The sequence below is a fragment of the Humulus lupulus genome, chromosome X (genome assembly GCF_963169125.1).
Source record: "Humulus lupulus chromosome X, drHumLupu1.1, whole genome shotgun sequence".
Classification (NCBI taxonomy): domain Eukaryota; kingdom Viridiplantae; phylum Streptophyta; class Magnoliopsida; order Rosales; family Cannabaceae; genus Humulus; species Humulus lupulus.
This window is the reverse complement of record NC_084802.1, coordinates 227,301,713-227,322,313: the sequence shown is the minus strand read 5'-3', so window position 1 is coordinate 227,322,313 and position 20,601 is coordinate 227,301,713. Positions and strand designations below refer to the sequence as shown.

General features: G+C 48.2%; 1 protein-coding gene across 1 annotated transcript; it reads left to right on the top strand.

Annotated features, from left to right (window-relative positions):
• Positions 1–13,047: 13,047 nt before the first annotated feature.
• LOC133806817 (uncharacterized) lies at positions 13,048–14,152 on the top strand. Its single transcript, XM_062244905.1, has 2 exons — positions 13,048–13,387; positions 13,494–14,152. The coding sequence occupies exons 1-2, from the start codon at positions 13,048–13,050 to the stop codon at positions 14,150–14,152; spliced, it is 999 nt and encodes a 332-aa protein (XP_062100889.1).
• Positions 14,153–20,601: the final 6,449 nt, after the last annotated feature.

Sequence of the window (20,601 nt, the reverse complement as noted above, 5' to 3'; positions counted from 1 at the left end):
GCATGATGGCGCCCAGCTCAGTCCCGGACACGCACCTGAGGTAAGGCATGGACAGTCCCCGGCGATAAAGTTTCCCGTCCATCATGACGTATCGGTGGGCCTGGTACAAAAGCTTCCTGGCCGCGGCTCACTCGTTCGGAACCTCCCCGGTGGACAGGTAGCGGATCAGCGGCCCCATCCATGAATTGGAGTGATCGACGGCATGGACGGTCGGAGTCCCTATGCTTGGGACGGGGAGATGGTTGACGGGGACCAGCCCGGCCAACTCGGCCTCTGCGTCGGTTGCTAACTTCGCTAATGTGTCCGCAAAGACGTTCTTCTCCCGGGGTATCTGGCGGATGGAATGCGCTGCGAACGCTTGGAGCATCTCCCTCGCTTGGGTTACGTACGCCGCCATTCGCTCTCCCTTGGTCTGATACTCCCCCGAAATCTGTCTGACTACCAGCTGAGAATCGCTGTATATTTCGAGGTTCGCCGCCCCTACTTCTCGGGCCAGACGCAAACCGGCTATGACGGCCTCATGCTCCGCCTCGTTGTTCGACGCTTTGAACTGGAAACGGAGAGCGTTTTGTAGCTGATGCCCCTGCGGGGATACCAGGATGATCCCGGCGCCGGCCCCGTTCTCGTTCGATGCTCCGTCCACGAAGACTTTCCAAACGGGAGAAATGCAGGCCGCGGGGGCACTCTCTTCTGGGGTGACCCCGGAACATTCGACGATGAAGTCGGCCAGGGCCTGTCCCTTAATGGCCACCCGGAGCACGTAAGATATATCAAATTGGCTCAGCTCCATGGCCCATTTCAGGAGTCTCCCCGACGCCTCAGGTTTCTGCAACACCTGCCGCAGGGGGTGGTTGGTTAAGACCTTTATCGTGTGGGCCTGGAAATAAGGCCGAAGCTTCCGGGATGCCGTCAGCAGACAGAAATTCAGCTTCTCGATTAGTGGGTATCTAGATTCGGCGTCTAGTAATCGCTTGCTCACGTAGTACACCGGGAGTTGAGTCCTCTCCTCTTCGCGTACCAACGCGGCGCTGATGGCGTGTTCGGTTATGGCCAGGTATAAATACAAAAGTTCTCCTTCGACTGGCTTCGCCAGGATGGGGGCCTTGGCCAAGTGCTCTTTCAGCTTCTGGAAGGCTTCTTCGCACTCGGATGACCATTCGAACCGCTGGCTTCCCTGGAGGACGTTGAAAAAAAGGACGCACTTGTCTGTGGCCTTGGAGACAAAACGGCTTAGGGCGGCCACTCACCCCGTCAGGCTTTGAACGTCCTTGTGCTTCCGGGGAGAGGCCATGTTGATCAGGGCCTTGATCTTCTCGGGGTTGGCTTCAATTCCTCGGAAACTCACGATAAAGCCCAGGAACTTCCCGGATGCGACGCCGAAGGTGCACTTCTTAGGGTTCAGCTTCATCCCGTACTTCCGGATAACCGCGAAGGCCTCCGCCAAATCGCTCGAATGTTCCCGCGACGTCTTGGATTTGACCAGCATATCGTCAATGTATACCTCCATGTTTCGACCCAGCTGGGCCCTAAACATTCGATTGACGAGCCTCTGGTAGGTTGCTCCGGCATTCTTGAGTCCGAAAGGCATGACGACATAGCAGTAGATGCCCTTGTCAGTTTGGAAACTGGTGTGCTCCTGATCTGCCACGTGCATGGAGATCTGGTTGTAGCCTGAGTAGGCGTCCATGAAACTCAAGATCTCGTAACCGGACGTAGCATCCACCATTTGGTCTATTCGGGGGAGCGGGAAACAGTCCTTCGGACACGCTTTGTTGAGGTCCGTGAAGTCGATGCAGGTCCTCCACGTCCCGTTAGGTTTCGGTACTAAGACCGGGTTGGCCAGTCATACGGGGTACACGGCTTCGCGGATGAAGTTAATGGAAGACAGCTTCTCTACCTCCAGCTTGAGGGCCTCGGCCCTCTCCGTCCCCAAAGGTCTGCGCTTCTGGCGGACCGGGGTCGCGTTTGGGTCAATACTCAGCGCGTGGCATATGATGTTACGGTCGATCCCAATCATATCGGAGTGGGACCATGCCAGAAGATCCTGGTTTTTCTTGACTTGGGCGATAATGGCGGCCCGAATGTCTTCCGGCAGGCTTTTTCCCACTTGGATGACCTTGGCAGGGTCGGACTCGCTGATGCATACCTCTTCTATTTCGTCCATTGGCTCAAGAGTGCGTTCCTCTCCCAACCGTGGGTCCAGATCGTCTTCGTCCTGGATAGCTTGCTCGGGCGGGCGGAGTGCCGGCCCGACGGGCTCATCCCGGACCATACAAACAGGACGGGCAGAGATATGGTAACACTTCCGCGCGCTTTTCTGGTCTCCGCGGACCGTCCCAATCCCTCCGATGCTGCACGGGAACTTCATGCATAGATGGCAGATGGAGGTGATGGCCCCGAACTCGACCAGGGCGGGCCGGCCAAAGATGGCGTTGTAAGCGGTTGGGCAATCCACCACCACAAAGGTGCAGAACTTGAACGATTGCTGCAACGCGTCTCCCAGAGTAACAGGCAGCTGGACCTTTCCCATGGGGAGGAGTGCGTCTCCGTTGAAGCCGTAGATTTGGGTCGGGCACGACGCCAGATCAGCCTCCGTCAGGCCAATGGCGGCAAAGGCGGATTTGAACAACAAGTTGACGGAGCTTCCGTCATCCACCAACACTCGGGACACCATCTTGTTGGCAATTTGAGCATCTATGACCAGTGGGTCGTGGTGCGGGAAATGGACGTTACGGGCGTCGTCTTCCGTGAACGTGATGGGGAGGTTCATCAGTTTGGGGCGCTGAGCAGGGGCCTGGACGAGGGCGCAGACTTCTTGGTCATGGTCCAGCTCGCTCAGATAGCACTTTTGATCATTCTTCGAAGGGCCTCCTAGGTGGGGTCCGCCTGAAATGGTCGACACGTGCCCGTCCACTCGAGGGGGCGCTGCCCCGGAAGGATAGGGCATCCCAGGACCGGGGGCCTGCGTGGCGACAGCCCCCTGAGGGGTCTGTGCCGGGAGCCCTTGCGCGTACCCTCCCTGGGGCGGGTATGCACGGGTCGTTGCCGGCACCGCGGACTGCGCGGGATTTGCTGTCATGCCCGAGACGCCTATGGGCATCCTTACCCACTGATGGAGGTGTCCCAGCTTGATGAGGTTTTCAATTTCATCTTTGAGCTGCCGACACTCGTCGGTGGTGTGGCCCACATCTTTGTGATAGGCGCACCGTTTGCTGGTGTCTCTGGGGTTCCTCCCCCCCTAAACATGGGGCTAGGTTTCCGGTAATGGACCGCTCTTTCCGTAGCCAGGTAGATGTTTTCCCGGGTATCCACCAAGTTAGTGTATTCCGAGTATTGGGGCTCATAGCCCCTCTTCCCTTTTTTGGCCGATTCCGGCCGGTTCTGGCCTTTGCCGGCCCGCTTACTCCGGGAGGGATTCACGCTTGCCTCGGTTACCCCGGCCTGCGATTGCTGGGCCACGACGGGGGCCATGTTGTGCCCCGCTGGCGCGACACCATACCCGGAGAAGGGCGTTGACTGGGCCGGGGCGTACCCCGAAACGGCAGGACCGTACACCGTAGGCGTGTAACTAATGCCGGGCGCGACTACCCCCCCCCCAGGACGATGGGGGGCGATGCGTAGGACTGCGCGGGGAAATGTCCCGCACCTCCCGGAATCGTCTGAGGGACTGGGTGAGGGGCCGAGGGCCACCCGAAGGCCTGGATCTGGGCCTCCTCCCAGTTGATGAATCCTTGGGCCCTCCTAATAAATTCTTCTAGGGTGGCGGCTTTACTGCGCTGCATGTCGTCCCAGAGCGGGGACCCGGCCCGGATTCCAGACTGTAGTGCCACCAGGCGCTGTCCGTCGTCGACCTTTGTCTTGGAGGCTTCTTCAGTGAAACGCTGGATGTAGGCCCTCAATGTTTCTGCGGGCATTTGCTTAATAGTGGCGAGGGCACTGATTTGCATGTCCATCCTCATGGCAGCCACGAATTGCTTCCGAAAAGCCGACTGTAGCCCGGACCATGTTTGGATGGACCCCGGTTTAAGCCTTTTCCACCACTCTTCGGTGGGACCGCCCAACGTGATGGAGAAGCAGAGGCATTTGCCGCTGTCGCTGACGTGAGCCACGGTCATGTGTCGGTTGTACCGGGACAGATGATCCCTAGGGTCCGTGCTTCCAGTGTAGGCAGTGAGATTTGGCATCTTGAACCCCTTGGGCAACATGGCGTCTAAGATATGTCTCGCGCACGGCTCCTTGTCCTCTTCGTCAGAGTCAGTGTCCGCGCCCTCTTGCTTGCGGACCAAGCGGTCGGTGACCTTTTTTAATGCTGCCATTTGCTCCATGAGCTGCCTGGCCACGCTGTCCTCCAGGGGGATTCTCTCGTTCCGCCTGTCGTTTATGTCGTTCCTGAGGTCGCCGTTTCGAGGAAGGATTTTTTGCTTGCGGGCCCGCTCTTTCCGGGCATTCAGTCCGTCACGTAAATCTACCCGGGAAGTGTCGTCCCCGGAGCTGAGAGCGTCACGATCCTCGCGGCGGGGTCGTTCCCGATGGTTCTTGTTGACCGAGGCACTCGGGTGCAAAGACTTTTCCCTCCCGTTCGCCCTTGGGGCGAGCCGGGGCTGACCGTCCTGCGGCCGTACTCCCTGCGGATCGATTGGGTGGCCTCGTCCTGGGACGGGGCACACCTTCTCTTTCCTAGGTAACGCTCGTGAACGTGCCCCGGCTTTACTGACGGGGGTAGTCTTTTTCCGAGTCGTCCGTCGCTCCTTGTCCGGGACTTTCGTAGCCGTGTCGGGGGGAGGCTCTGGGAAACGGATCGGGCTGGCCCCCCTGGGGCCCTCGGTTTGCGCTTGGGGAGCGGGATGTTGCGTTTCTGGGTGCGGGCCAACTGCGGGGTTGGCCGCCGGGCCCTGCGCGGCCATCAGCGCTTGCAGGGCATGGAGAGACTCTTGCACCCGGCGGTGCGCCTTCGCCTGCTCAGCCATCCTGGCTTCCTGATCCTAGATCTGCTGCCTCAGTCTAGTCACCTCCGGGTCTTGCTGATCGTCGCGAGGGACCTCGGGATCCGTGGCTTCATCATGATACTCCCCCTCGTTCTCCTCCTCATAGTACTCTTCTTCGTTTCCTACTTCGTACTCCGTCTCATCCTCGTAGTCTTGCGACTCGTCTTGGTGAGATGTCTGAGGAGGCATGTCTTCAGGCAGGTTCTGAGGGATGCACTGAGAAGGCAGTGGGTCTTCGTTGCCCTGCTCCGGGTTGGCAGGGTCGAAGGTGGTGTTACGAGTGTTCACCATCGTAGTAAAGGCCTGACGTTGGCGCTAGCTTCCTTCAGCTCTCAATGAAAGCACCAAACTGTTAACCGAGTTTTTCGGCAACTATCTTAAAGAAGGATATTTACTGATTATAATAAAGAGAATAGAGGATCGACACAAGATTTTTACGTGGTTGGGGCATTAACTAGCCTTAGTCCACGAGTCTGTATATAAGTCTGTATTAGAGCTAGAATAAGCTTTTACAATGGAGTTGTTTAACTGTATTTGAGCAGAGTTTCTGCCTCCTCTCCCCTTTCTACGGTGCATTACAACTTATATTTATAGAATGAGGGGGACATCAGGTTTGGGCCGGGCCTGACCCGGGCCCATTTGGAATATGTGTACAGGGGGCCTTCCTAGTAGAGGCCCGAGCTAAAAAGATATATAGTACATCAAACCCAAACCAGCTCAGGCCTAATTAGTTACCCTGAGATGCAAGCATTCTCCCGACAAAACGGCACTTTGGCTCTGACCACTTCGAATCACGAGGCAGATTCAGGGGACAAGACCGGTCAGAGTACTTGGATGCGCAGTCCTGACACGCCAGCAGACAATCCCAAGGAGACCCTTTCTGCAGGTGAAAAGTGGGGGGACAAGACCCACGCGAAATGAGGCGGCTTCAGTGTCCTGGACGCCTGGCCCATAGCCTGGGGATGAAGCGGTCCAGGTTCGTTTACCTTGGGCCCGCTGCGTTTACTTCGGGCCCGGACCATTCTGGGCCCGGGAGCGGGACGCGATGGCCGCGATGGTCCGGGGCACTCCGGACAGTGCCGGGACCGTTCGAGCCGAATCATGAACCCGGAGGTACTTCCCGGACCCTTCTACACAGGCCCAGTCCGTAGTCCGCGGATTGGGCCCAAATACCGAACCGGCCCCACTGACCGTGGGCCGGGGCGAGGGCCCAAAACCCTGAGAGGAAATGGGGATAACAATTATCATCATTTATTATGTTATGATGTCTGATTTTCTTGCTGGGCCTCGGCTCACGGGTGCTACGTGATGCAGGTAAAGGCAAGGTAGATCAACCATGAGTTGGAGAGCTCTGGGGGTGAGGTGTGCTGCTCGTCCACCACGGCCAAGGGAAAGTACAGGGACTGAAAATTAATCGTTTACGATCAAAATCTTTTAACCTGTGGATGCCAAAAATCCACCAAAAAGAAACTCTTTAGTCCCTGGTTGGAACATAGGGATAAGGGTCACTTATTCATGCTATTGGGCTGGAGCCTGTAGGCCTTGTTGAATATAGGAGATCATCTCATGAGAAATGTTGATGCTCATAATCCCATCAAGAGAAAGTATGAGGCCGAGGCAAGGCCCTAAGGCCACCGTCGTCTCGGGAAGCCATCGCGCCATCACAACACGAGTCTGGGTTCGTTTCTCGTGGAGTCGATGCCAAGTGGCCCATGTTGGCAAGGCATAGGTGCCAAGGCTCAGTAGCCTCGCGAGGCCCCTCTCGCCCATGCTCTCGGCCCCACGGCCTCGTCCCATGGCCTCGCCCATGGCCTCCTCCCATGGCCTCGCCCATGGCCTCCTCCATGGCCTCGGCCCCATGGCCTCCTCCATGGCCTCGGCCCCATGGCCTCCTCCATGGCCTCGCCCATGGCCTCCTCCATGGCCTCGGCCCCATGGCCTCCTCCATGGCCTCCTCCATGGCCTCGCCCATGGCCTCCTCCATGGCCTCGGCCCCATGGCCTCCTCCATGGCCTCGGCCCCATGGCCTCACTCCATGGCCTCCTCCATGGCCTCGGCCCCATGGCCTCCTCCATGGCCTCGCCCATGGCCTCCTCCATGGCCTCGGCCCCATGGCCTCCTCCATGGCCTCCTCCATGGCCTCGCCCATGGCCTCCTCCATGGCCTCCTCCATGGCCTTGCCCATGGCCTTGGAGGTGAGAATACTCACAAGGGGCAAGGTACACGCATGAATATGGAATGTACCTACGAACCTAAAGAAGTCAGAGTACGGATATAGTATCCCTACCAGACAAGTAGTGGGAATGCCAGGAGTGGGTATGCAAGGATAGGAGTTATGGTCCGTACGTCTACGGCCATAGGTCAGAGCCGACACCACTACCTCCTGCGCCACTACGCCTGCCACCACGCATCAGACATGGATACAGACAAGTAGTGGAGACATCCTCCAGACACCTGCTCCTGTACGGTGTGTACGACCACAGCCTCTGGAGCCACTCCCCTGACACAGTACGTATGTACCACTTGGTCCCCTGGACCACTATGTACCTAAGGCCATTAGAGCCTACTATAAAATGAACTCTAAAACCACCTGAAAGGGAGTTGGAAAATTCATTGTAGGCAGAGGCCATTAAGAAATATACATTTTTTCACTCCATTGTTCATCTGTGTTTATCCTTTCATAAGTTAATTCTAAGTTCTTATCTATAGATCGCCGCATTTACCTTTGAGTTTTCCGACCTAATTTCGTTGACGAGATTTCACCGTCAACAGTTTGGCGCCGTTTGTGGGAAGAACAAGCATCAAGCCAGTGTTCTTCCATCATTCCCAGCAAAGAAAGATGCTTAGACGTTCGAAACGCCTATGGCAAATACAAGATGACGAGGTTCTCCGGGATGAAGTAGAGCGGAGGGCTACCCAGAAAGACCCCCCTTCGCCTAAACATGGAGGCAGACCGAAGGAGTCTCTTCCCCCAAGGGAGGAGAAGGAAGCCTCATCTCCGACCATCTGGCCCGACGGAGGTCATTTGGAGCCGCCAGTGCATTCACTTCACCAGCCTCCGGTAGCACCACGTTCAGGCCACCAAGACCCAGGTCCATCAACGCACGGGCCAAGCAAGAGTCCCGGGGTACGCTCGGTAAGTTCAGGCTCAAGGACTCGCCTCTATAGGGATGAGATTCAAGAGTTACATAAAAAGACTCGAAAGCTGGAAACCCAGATAGAGAACATGCAAGAGGTTGTAAATGACCTATTGCGAGGAAAGTCAAGTGCACCCCCTCCTGCGCGTAAAGGGAAGGAGCATGAAAAATGGGAAAGCACTGTCCCCATAGATGATGGGGGAACCCAACTTTCCGCCAGTAAAACCCCCCAGACAAGGTATCAGGGGGGACCTAGGCCAACGAAATGTCCCCAGAAGCAAAGGCGGAGGGAAGGTGATGGTCGTAAGAACGAGGCCAAAGTCCCCTCAAAAGAAGCACCCCCTGGCCTAAGAAAAGAGCCCCATGGAGAGAGGTCAGAAGTAAGGGACGTACCCCCCGCGGTTCCCCCGAGGGACACAACCAAGGCAAGGGATCAGCCCGAGAACCTGCAAAACTCCTTATGCAAAAAGAGGAGGGGACGAGACACCAAAATACGAAGCCCTCGAGGCAAGATCACCACTGCACTTGGGGGGCACATGGATGACGAAGAATTTGACCGTGATTCACCCTTCACAAGGGAGATTCAGGCTGATCGGATGCGCTCTGGCTTCAGAGAGCCTCGCATGACTTCGTACGAGGGTACTACTGACCCAATATATCATTTAGGCACCTTCAATAACTTGATGAGGTTAAGAGGGGTCAACAACAGGGAAAAGTGTCATTGCTTCATCGTTACATTTAAAGGAGTGGCGTACAAGTGGTTCAAGAGGTTGAGGCCAGGGACAATTGAGTCATGGCAACAATTCCCTGATGAATTTCTTCAGCAACACCATACAGCCTGTGATTACGTCATGCCAACCACCAGCCTCGCTAACATAAAACAAGGCGAGAATGAAAGTCTGAAGGACTACATCCATAGGTTCAGTATAGAAGCAACAAAGGTGAAAGGTTTAACCAAAGCGGAGCACAAGATGGCTATTACAGCCAGAGTTCGTCCAGGAAGCAAGTTGTGGGGGAGCATGCTCAAAAGAGAAATTTCGAATTTGGACGACTTCGAGAGAGAGCACAGAAGTACATACGTGTGGAAGAGGGCCATAAGAACTTCTACGTGGAAGAAATTGAACCTTCCTTCAGTTGCCCTACTACCAATACGTATGAAGATTCCATATAGAATGGGGCGTCGTGCTAGAGGGGTCGCTGACCAAGCTCGAGATTGAACGAAGACCATCTAGCCATGAAAGCCCCAACCCGAGGGGAGATCAATTCAAAAGTTGCAAAAAGGGCCTCCAAAGTAGGCGCCTGCAAAAAGGGCCTCCAAAGTAGGCGCCTACAAAAAGGGCCTCCAAAGTAGACGCCTGCAAAAAGGGCCTCCAAAGTAGACGCCTACAAAAAGGGCCTCCAAAGTAGGCGCCTGCAAAAAGGGCCTCCAAAGTAGGCGCTTCCAAAAAGGGTCTCCAAAGTAGACGCCTGCAAAAAGGGTCTCCAAAGTAGACGCTATCGAAAAGGGTCTCGAAGTAGACGCTTCCGAAAAGGGTCTCGAAGTAGACGCTTCCGAAAAGGGTCTCAAAGAAGACGCTTGCAAAAAGGGTCTCAAAGAAGACGCTTGCAAAAATAGTACTATGCCTAATGACGAGAAGGACGCTTCTCGCAAGATATAATAAGCGCGCGCGAAAATATATAAAAGGATAACTAGAACCCAAGGGGTCAATATATCCTTATAGGTGCAACCAAGGTGCACCAAAGAGAGACCTATCGAACCCCCTTTCGCGTGGGTTCCAAAGGACCTCGAGCATTAAAAAAAAAAAAGAGAAAAAAAAAAGAAAAAGAAAAAAAATATATATATACAGAATAGAAAATCAAAAGAAAGAGAAGAGTCTACAAGAACGCCTAAAGGCCTCCCTATAGACTGGGGGGCAAGTGTGGATGCCAAAAATCCACCAAAAAGAAACTCTTTAGTCCCTGGTTGGAACATAGGGATAAGGGTCGCTTATTCATGCTATTGGGCTGGAGCCTGTAGGCCTTGTTGAATATAGGAGATCATCTCATGAGAAATGTTGATGCTCATAATCCCATCAAGAGAAAGTATGAGGCCGAGGCAAGGCCCTAAGGCCACCGTCATCTCGGGAAGCCATCGCGCCATCACAACACGAGTCTGGGTTCGTTTCTCGTGGAGTCGATGCCAAGTGGCCCACGTTGGCAAGGCATAGATGCCGAGGCTCAGTAGCCTCGCGAGGACCCTCTCGCCCATGCACTCGGCCCCACAGCCTCGCCCCATGGCCTCCTCCATGGCCTCGCCCATGGCCTCCTCCATGGCCTCGCCCATGGCCTCCTCCATGGCCTCGGCCCCATGGCCTCGGCCCCATGGCCTCCTCCATGGCCTAGCCCATGGCCTCACTCCATGGCCTCCTCCATGGCCTCGCCCCATGGCCTCCTCCATGGCCTCGGCCCCATGGCCTCCTCCATGGCCTCGCCCATGGCTTCCTCCATGACCTCGGCCCCATGGCCTCCTCCATGGCCTCGGCCCCATGGCCTCCTCCATGGCCTCGGCCCCATGGCCTCCTCCATGGCCTCGGCCCCATGGCCTCCTCCATGGCCTCGCCCATGGCCTCCTCCATGGCCTCGCCCATGGCTTCCTCCACGGCCTCGCCCATGGCCTCCTCCACGGCCTCGCCCATGGCCTCATCCATGGCCTCGCCCATGGCCTCCCTCCATGGCCTCCTCCATGGCCTCGGCCCCATGGCCTCCTCCATGGCCTCGCCCATGGCCTCCTCCATGACCTCGGCCCCATGGTCTCCTCCATGGCCTAGGCCCCATGGCTTCCTCCATGGCCTCGGCCCCATGGCCTCCTCCATGGCCTCGCCCATGGCCTCCTCCATGGCCTCGGCCCCATGGTCTCCTCCATGGCCTCCTCCATGGCCTCCTCCATGGCCTCGGCCCCATGGCCTCACTCCATGGCCTCCTCCATGGCCTCGGCCCCATGGCCTCCTCCATGGCCTCGGCCCCATGGCCTCCTCCATGGCCTCGCCCATGGCCTCCTCCATGGCCTCAGCCCCATGGCCTCCTCCATGGCCTCGCCCATGGCCTCCTCCATGGCCGCGCCCATGGCCTCCTCCATGGCCGCGCCCATGGCCTTGGAGGTGAGAATACTCACAAGGGGCAAGGTACACACATGAATATGGAATGTACCTACGAACCTAAAGAAGTCAGAGTACGGATATAGTACCCCTACCAGACAAGTAGTGGGAATGCCAGGAATGGGTATGCAAGGATAGGAGTTATGGTCCGTACGTCTACGGCCATAGGTCAGAGCCGACACCACTACCTCCTGCGCCACTACGCCTGCCACCACGCATCAGACATGGATACAGACAAGTAGTGGAGACATCCACCCGACACCTGCTCCTGTACCGGGTGTACGACCACAGCCTCTGGAGCCACTCCCCTGACACAGTACGTATGTACCACTTGGTCCCCTGGACCACTATGTACCTAAGGCCATTAGAGCCTACTATAAAATGAACTCTAAAACCACCTGAAAGGGAGTTGGAAAATTCATTGTAGGCAGAGGCCATTAAGAAATATACATTTTTTCACTCCATTGTTCATCTGTGTTTATCCTTTCATAAGTTAATTCTAAGTTCTTATCTAGAGATCGCCGCATTTACCTTTGAGTTTTCCGACCTAATTTCGTTGACGAGATTTCACCGTCAACATAACCCTAACCTGATTATGACTTTAGGATCACATTTTTATTCAAAAGACTTGATTAGCAAATCTTGCACTATTTCAAATACACAGTGTAACAGTCTTAGTTATCCAGGGCGTTACAACTTGAGTACTCGATTCATCATTTATTGTTTATTTAATTATTATATTTATTTAAATAAATATTAATTAATGTTTGATTGATAACATGATTATGCATTAGTCAATTACAAGCTATTCATGAAACCCCACACAATTTTAATTAATCATGTTGTTTTTTATAAACATGATTATCTAGGATTGTCCCAAGTGTTTATATGAATTGTTTTGGAGAAATCAATTTCATGTAAACTACTAAGTCTTAAATTAGTTTGGTTTGTTTCTCTCCCATGGCGAAGAGGAAGAAACCAATTCGTAAGCTAGATCAACGGGTAGGAGAACAAGGTGAACAGCAGAGTTTGGAAGAGAAATCTCCAATTCCTGATTTGGACAATGATCGGATGCCGGACTGCTAATTTTCTAGAGCAGGTAAAGAAGATGAGACGTGTGATGCAGTTTTGCCTCACCAATTTAAGGAGATCTCTGGATCAGGAGAGAAAGATGATGATTCGACTCAATCGATGGACTCATGGGCAGATAAAGTAGATGAAGAAGATTATCGAGCTACAGCTCAGAAACAATGGCAAAACTTCACGGCTAGTAAGTTGTCCTTTTCAGACCAACAGCTTGAATTCACTAAGCCATTATACAAGGAGGGACGGAAATTTGCAAGAATTGATGCTGAAGAGGTTAAAATACAATCTGCTAATTGGAGCTCGGCAGTCATTTGCATGGTGCTAGGTGCTAACCCACCAATGGTTGTTTTTGAAGGGTTCATAAAGAGGGTTTGGGGCCATCTAGGGATAGCTCAGATTTCAAGAATGACTATGGGTCTGATTATGGTCAAGTTCAATGATGATGCAACAAGAGATCATGTGTTAGAAAATGGCATTCTTCACTTTGATAGAAAGCTTGTTATTATTCGGCCATGGACGACAGATCTGAATGCTATTCGTCTTGTGCGATCTGTACCTCTTTGGATTCGTCTACAAGATTTGGGACTTCAATATTGGGGTAGTAAATGTCTCAGCACCCTAGTGAGTACAATTGGTAAGCCAATTATAGTGGATAAATTCACAAGGGAATGATCTCGTATTCAATATGCCAGAATTTTGGTAGAAATGGAAGTTACTAAGAATCCCCCTAAAAATATACAATATATCAATGAGCATGGCCAAATTATGGAGCAGGGGGTTGAGTATGAATGGTTACCGATTAAGTGTAAGACTTGTGCGGGTTATGGTCACTCAATGGCAGATTGTAGGAAGGCCCAGAATACTCAATGGATTGTGAAGGAGTCTACAACTAAAACGGAGACACAGGGTATGAGCTCTGAGGGAATACAGGAAGGAGTGAAGGAGAAGCCTGCAAATCAGACCAGGTTTGATGATGGTAAGGCTCAAGACAATCTAGTCGAACCCACTCAGCCTCCAAGCGAGATATCAGCTGATAGTGATAAAGGTACTCATGCTAGCCAACCCTGGCGTATCCCGAAAAGAATTGCTACACCAGCCAAGGAAGGAAAGAGTTCAAGTTTAGCTGCTAACAATTCTGGTCAAAAGAACAGGAAGTCTAATAAGTTTGGGGTGCTACAAGAGCAAATGGTCAGTGATAAAGAAGGTAATACTATTTCTGTCTCCTCAAATGGATAATTGTAATATTTTGAGTTGGAATGTTAGAGGGCTTAATGGTTCTAATAAGCATAGCCTTGTTAGTGATCTTTATAACAGAAATAAAGTTGGAGTAGGTGGTCTTTTAGAGACTAAAATGAAGGGAAACAAAATAAGGAGGTTCATGGAACATCATTTCCCGAACTGGGATTTTTATACCAGTTTAGTCATAGAAAGTCGCCTGTTGATTATCTGGAGAAAGATATTTGTACAGGTCAATATCATTGAGGAATCTAATCAATATGTTCATTGTGTGGTGAAGTTGGCAGGTATGCAGCAAGTTTTTGGTGTCACTTTTGTTTATGGTGTTAATTCGATTGAAGGGAGAAAAGCTCTCTGGGAAGGGTTGCAAAGGCCAGCTCTTATGGACAAAGCATGGCTAGTTTTAGGGGACTTTAATGCCCCCTTTTCAGGTCAAGATAGATCAGGTGGTAAGCCTGTTTCTGATCTAGAACTGGTTGATTCTGTTCAATGGCTTGTAGATACTCATGTTGATCCTCTAAGAAGAATCGACTCGTTTTTTACTTGGACCAATAACCAACATGGTGCAGCTTGAATTTACTCGAAAATAGATCATGCTCTTACGAACGAAAAATGGATTGATATGTTTCCTCAGTCTAGTGCACTGTTCAGCTGGGAACCTATATCAGACCATTGTTCCTGTATTGTGAGATTGCAGCCATTATTGAAGATGGGGTTAAAAAAATTTAGGTTCTATAATTACTGGACAGAGCATCATGAGTTCCGTGACCTGGTTATAGATAGATGGAGGTCTCCTCTTAGAGCCACTGGTATCAAAGCAATATTTTTTAAGATGCTGAGAATTAAACATTGTCTGAAAGTTTTTAAGAGGGATAAAATAGGTGATCTGAAGGCTGCCTATTACCAGGCTAAAGAGGCTTATCAAGAAGCTCAATTGCAGGCTCAAACTCACCCTCAAGTGTTTAGCTATCAGGAAGATGAGAGAAAAGCTGCTGCTAATTTTTCGGTTAAGGAAAAACGTTATCACGGTTTTTTAATTCAGAGGAGCAAGATCACATGGCTGAGACAGGGTGATATGAACACTTCTTTCTTTTATGCTTTTTTAAAGAAGCGTAAATCTGAAAATGGTATCGTCTCTTTCATCTCAGAAGAAGGAAAAGTTGTGGATAATTTCTCAGAAGATGTCTCTCATTTTATGAGTCATTTCAGATGCTTTTTAGGTAGTCCTAGCTCGGCTACAGGCAGAATTAATATTCAGAATGTTGAGATGGGCTCTAAGCTCTCTATTGAGCAGCAACTGAGGCTTCTCAAACCTTTTTCAAAGAAGGAGATCAGGGACTCATTGTTTAGCATTCCTTCTACCAAATCTCTAGGACCTGATGGATTTGGTTCTGGCTTTTTTTAAAGCTAGTTGGCAAGATATAGGGGATGAGGTTTGTTCAGCAATATCTCAGTGTTTTGAGTAAGGTTATTTCCCATCAGAACTTCATGAAACAACTTTGTCTCTTATTCCTAAGGTTGCTAACCCCTCCCGGGCAGTTGACTATAGACCCATTGCTTGCTGCTCCACATTGTACAAGTGTATGGCTAAACTGATATGTAAGAGACTGGCTTTAGTTCTCCCTGATCTTGTACAGCCAAATCAGGGAGCGTTTGTTAAAGGTCGCTCTATAGCCCATAATATAATGATTTTTCAAGATCTCATAAAAAACTATGGGAGGATTTCCACTTCATCGAGATGTGCCATCAAGATTGATTTGAGTAAGGCCTATGACACTGTTGATTGGGATTTTCTTGAGGACTTGTTAAAAGCTCTAAATTTTACTCATAAATTCATAGGATGGGTTATGTCTTGCATTCGAAATACATCTTATTTTCTTTTCATGAATGGCAGAGTTCAAGGTAAATTTAAAGGTAAAAAAGGGCTGAGACAAGGTGATCCCATGTCACCTCTGCTGTTTGTTCTTATAATGGAATATTTGACTAGAAGTCTTCAGCTTGCTACGATTAATTCTCCCTTTAGATATCACCCTATGTGTAAAAGTCTCAAGCTAATTAATCTATGCTTTGCGGATGATTTGATTTTATTTTGTAAGGGTTCTATCTCAGCTGTTAAAAGTGTCAAGGAGGTTCTTGATGAGTTTGCTGCTGCCACAGGGCTTTCAATCAACTCTCATAAGTCTCATATATTTTTTTGGTGGAGTCTCTAGCCTTGACAGATCTCGGATTGCCCAAGAAGTACAGCTGACTGAAGGTACTTTTCCTCTTAAGTACCTTGGGGTTCCCATGAGGCCTACCAAATGGAGACATGAAGATTGTGAGGTAATCCTTCAGAAATTTCGTTTAAAAATTCAGAACTGGGCGAGTAGACATCTTTCCTTTGCTGGTTGCATTCAACTGATACATTCTGTTTTGATGGGGCTTCGAAACTACTGGATGACAGTTTTTGTCTTACCTCAAAGCATTATCAAGGAAATTGATAAACTTTGTAGGGGCTTTCTGTGGAGCACTTCTGGGCAGAGAAGCAAGCTTCACATTCCTTCTTGGCAGAAGGTTTGCCTCCCCAAAGCCTATGGAGGTTTGGGATTCAGAGATAGTTCGATTTGGAATCGTGCTATTTTAGCTAAGTATGTTTGGGATTTATCAGCTAAACCTGATCTGTTATGGGTCAAATGGATTAATTCCATTTACCTGAAAGGAGTTAATATCTGGACCTATGATCTGAAGGCTGATTGCAGCTGGTATTGGAGAAAGCTTTGCAATCTTAGAGATCATTTTACTCCAGCTGCAATCCTCTCTGCTGGTGCGCATAGGAAGTTCAAGTCAGCAAGATTATATAACAGCATTCTAGACCAGCAAAGGGTTGATTATTATAGGACTGTTTGGAGCAAAATTATTCTTCCTAAACACAAATTCATGCTTTGGCAAGTGATTAACTCACAGCTTCTAACTAGGGACAATCTCAACAGGCTGCATATTCAAATGAATTCCCTGGTCTGTCCGGTCTGTGAGAGCTTTCCTGAAAGTCATTGTCATCTTTTCTTTGACTGTTATCTCTCTAAGTTGGTGGTTAAAAGTATTTTTGGCTGGTTGGGGTTTGCTGCATGGCCTACTGATTTTAAAAGCTGGTAGGTTTGGCTGGCTAGAGCCAGAGATGGTGTTCCTGCTGCTATAGTGAATTTGGTGTGTGCTGCTGTTATATACAACATTTGGAGGAATAGAAATAGGTGCCTTCATGATGGTTATTCTTTGACTGTTGTGGAACTAGTTCAGGAAGTTAGATACATAACTAAATATAGGCTATACATAGTGACTAATAGGCAGCTATCTGATAGAGATCAAATGTATATTCGGTCCCTTCATTGTAATTAGTTGAGGTCTTTTACTGGTTTGTTTCTGACAGGTTTTCCTGTTTGTTTTTGAGTCTTTGACTCTCAATTGTATTGTTCATTGATTAATGAAGTTCATTCTTCTTCTTGATCAAAAAAAAAAATAGTTAAAAATTGGTAAATCACACCATAACAAATGCAAGTTTTTATAGGCATTTAAGATAACCTACTTTATTTAAAAAGTGTTTTAGTAAAGTGAGATGAATGTAATAGGTAATTATCTATATCACATTAATTGTATAAATAGACTCTTATAATTAAATGTATTTTGTAATAAATTACATTCATATGGTAATTAATAAACTAGTAATTAATTTAGAATTAATTAATTAGTTTTAATAAACTCATTCATTCTAAAATAGTAAGTGGGAGAAGGTGAACATCCCAACGTGACCTACGGTCTCCATTATTAGTACAACACCGTGAAATATGAATAGAGTCTCAAGGCGGCTTTTTTCCGTCCCCCTAATGAAGGTTTCAAGACATATTAATACCATGGTTGTCTTCTTACGAAGATAGGAAAGAGTGATGTATTTTAGGTTTGACCGACCCTAAGGCGACACTTTAAGTCATGAATTCTAAAATAATGGATTACACTTACAAAGATGCAATTAAGCTTATGCGGTGGATAATTGTATCTTGACCAAACCAGTGGTACTTTATTTTTAAAAGAAAAATAAGAGTTATTTTAAGTTTTAAATAATAAAGATAAGATTTTCTTATAAGCTATCTGAATTTAACTTGACCAACCCTAAGGCGACACTTTATTTGTTGGGTAGTTTTATTGTGGAATAGTAAATGCTAAGTTTATGTGTTTAAATTGTTGCATAAATTCATCATATTTACTTTCCAAATAATTGGTATTTTTCAAATAGTAATAATGTTTTATTTTATTTTCAGTCATAAAAATGTTGCCACCCAATTACTTTCCCATTATGTGCCCTGTCATGCATCAAATGATTGAGGATCATATAAATAATGTAATACTAAATGAAGAGGATGAAGGAGGATGGATATATCAACTTTATTCGTTTTTCTGGCTAAAAAGGTTAAACATGTTTTTATTGAAAGACGACCTCCTCCTACGCCATCCTGGGATGCAAGGAAAGAGGAACATGAGAAATATGCTGATCGGATGAGATCAAATCACATGGCAAGATATTTTATTCTTAGCACCATGGAAGAAAAGCTGCGGAAAAACTATGAAGATATTGAATATGCTTGTGATATGTGGGATGTTGTTTATGAGGATATACAGACAAGACAACATTCGCGAAAAAGGTAAATATGATTTGCCTTTACCTTAAGCTTAATAGTGGATTATAATGTATCATTTTGAATCTTTGATTTAGGAACCACTAATCATATTCAACAATCAAGGGGAACTTGTAGATGGAGAGAAAAAGACTAGAAAAAAGAGAGAGAAGTCATCTAGTTCAAGAAAGCGTTAAAGAAAGTCTGTTTATTTTATAGTTCTTCAGTTTTATTAAAAGAAAACTATTTTGTTGTTTTGAACAATTATTTTAGCTTATTTCTTTTAGTATTTTGAATTCAATTTTGTTGCATGTATTGACTTTAGAATATATATATTCTTTTTAATTTGATTATTCTTAAATTTTCTTTCAACATGCAATTAAAAGTTTGGACTTTAACGTTTTCATAAAATGAGCAATTGCTAAATAACTCGAAATTATATAAAGTAGCTAAACTAAGAGGAAACAAAAGACAAAAGGTTTCAAACAGGGTGACACATATCTTTGGCATCTTAGACTTGGTCATATAGGACTAGACAGGATAAACCGGTTAACAAAAGCTAGACTGTTGAGAGAACTAAGATATAACGTCCCAATTTCCCTAATAAGGCTTAGTGCCTTAATTAAGGGGCCAGGAGTGCAATAAATGATTTATTATGTGATTACATGCATGATTACATGAATTATGTGAGTTATATTATAATATGACTGCATTTTCATGTTAAGGTGTATTAATCATGCATGTGGGCTCGTTTCTTATTAGAAGGGCATTTTCGTAATTCTGGCTTGTTGAGGGTATATTTGAATACATATATGTTATATGATTCAGAACACATTATGATGTGGCTACATTTGGGTTATTCAGCACGAGACGATCCTAGGGAGCAAGTTAGCAGTTTAGTCATAATAGGGTCAAATACCCAGCTCCGGGTGAGCCTAAGGGTATTTTGGTAATTTAGTACATTATATGGATTTATCGGATAATGGGAAACTATTTAATGATTATTTAAGGATATTGGAAGTAGCAGGAATTATGAGGCGTTAATTGAGATTAGTAGGAGAAGTGACAAAAGACAAATTTTCCCTTAGGGGGCATTAAATGAGTAAGGCATGATCTAGGGGCACTTTGATCTTTTCATTCCTAGTAGTGACTTAGTCACTAGAGTCCTCCACAGGCAGAAAACATAAGAAACACAACTTAGCTAACTCTTTATTTTTCTCCCCCACGTTCTCTCTCTCTTTTTCTTTCCCTTGCTTTGTCTAGAACCATTGAATATTTGGAGGAATTGATTTGAATTGAAGCAATAGACAACTAAGGTTTGATTAGGTGCAGCTGGGAGCTTGAATTATACTGGTTAGGTAAGATTCCTAGCTCTATCTTGCTGAGAATTCTGGTGAACTAAGTGTTGTTCTTGAGTTTTAGCTTTTGGTTTGGGCTTTGAATTGGAGTTAGGTTTTGACTTGTTATTTGGGGTGTTTGTGTTGCTTATGATGCATTGTAGAGAGTATTAGACTCATTTGGGACTTTGGTATAATTTTGGGAGGAGATTTTGTGAGTTTTGGCTAGGAGAAAATGGTGGAAAAACCCAGATTTTCTGGGTTCGCACAGGGACGCCGCGGCGCTATTCTTCCGAGCAGCGCCGCTGGGGTGGATCAGGGCAAGGAGGCTCTGGCTGGGTGTCGCAGCGCATATTAGGTTGTGCCGTGGCGCCATGCCATTTTCAGGGGCCTAGTTTTGGTAGTTTTAGGGCATAGGCGTAGGGGCTCAGATGACGGTTTCACCACCCCGTATGGTGGAATTGGAGGTCCCGAGAGCGCAGGATTTGTCCCACGGTTCATTTATGGAATTAAATGGTAATGAGAATGTGGTTTATGGGTTATGACTAGGTTACTGCTAGGGATAGGGAGAGGATCGTTCTCGAGAGTCGTGCTTGCCTGCTTTCTTGCGCTTGGATCAAAGGTGAGAAAAATGCACCCAATACGTGATGTATGTGATTAGGGCTTGGCCCAGTTGTTAAATATAGTTATGATTATGCCTGTGATTGTTTGCTGAAGTATGTTTGACTGCTCTGTATTTGGATAATTGTTAATTGATGCATACTTGCCTACATTAGCTAATTGAAAAGGCTTGACTTATAAGACAAGGATGACAATAGCACGCTAAGCGCTGGTCGAAAGGCTTGACTTATAAGTCAAGGACGGAAATATCGCGCTGAGCGCTAGTCGAAAGGCTTGAATTATAAGTCAAGGGAGACAATAGCATGTTGAGCATTGGTCGATATGTTTAGGCCTAATCAGGCGTGTGATATACACTTTACCGACCCTATTGTCGTTGGAAAATTAAAGCGCCAGGTACGTTGGGCCAGCTCTAAGGCTAGTTA

Bases quoted from the DNA above. Each gene is read 5' to 3' on its own strand.
- LOC133806817 (XM_062244905.1), top strand. From the start codon at position 13,048: ATGGAAGTTACTAAGAATCCCCCTAAAAATATACAATATATCAATGAG. The intron at 13,388-13,493 runs GTACTCATGCTA...TCAAAAGAACAG, and splicing joins ATCAGCTGATAGTGATAAAG to GAAGTCTAATAAGTTTGGGG.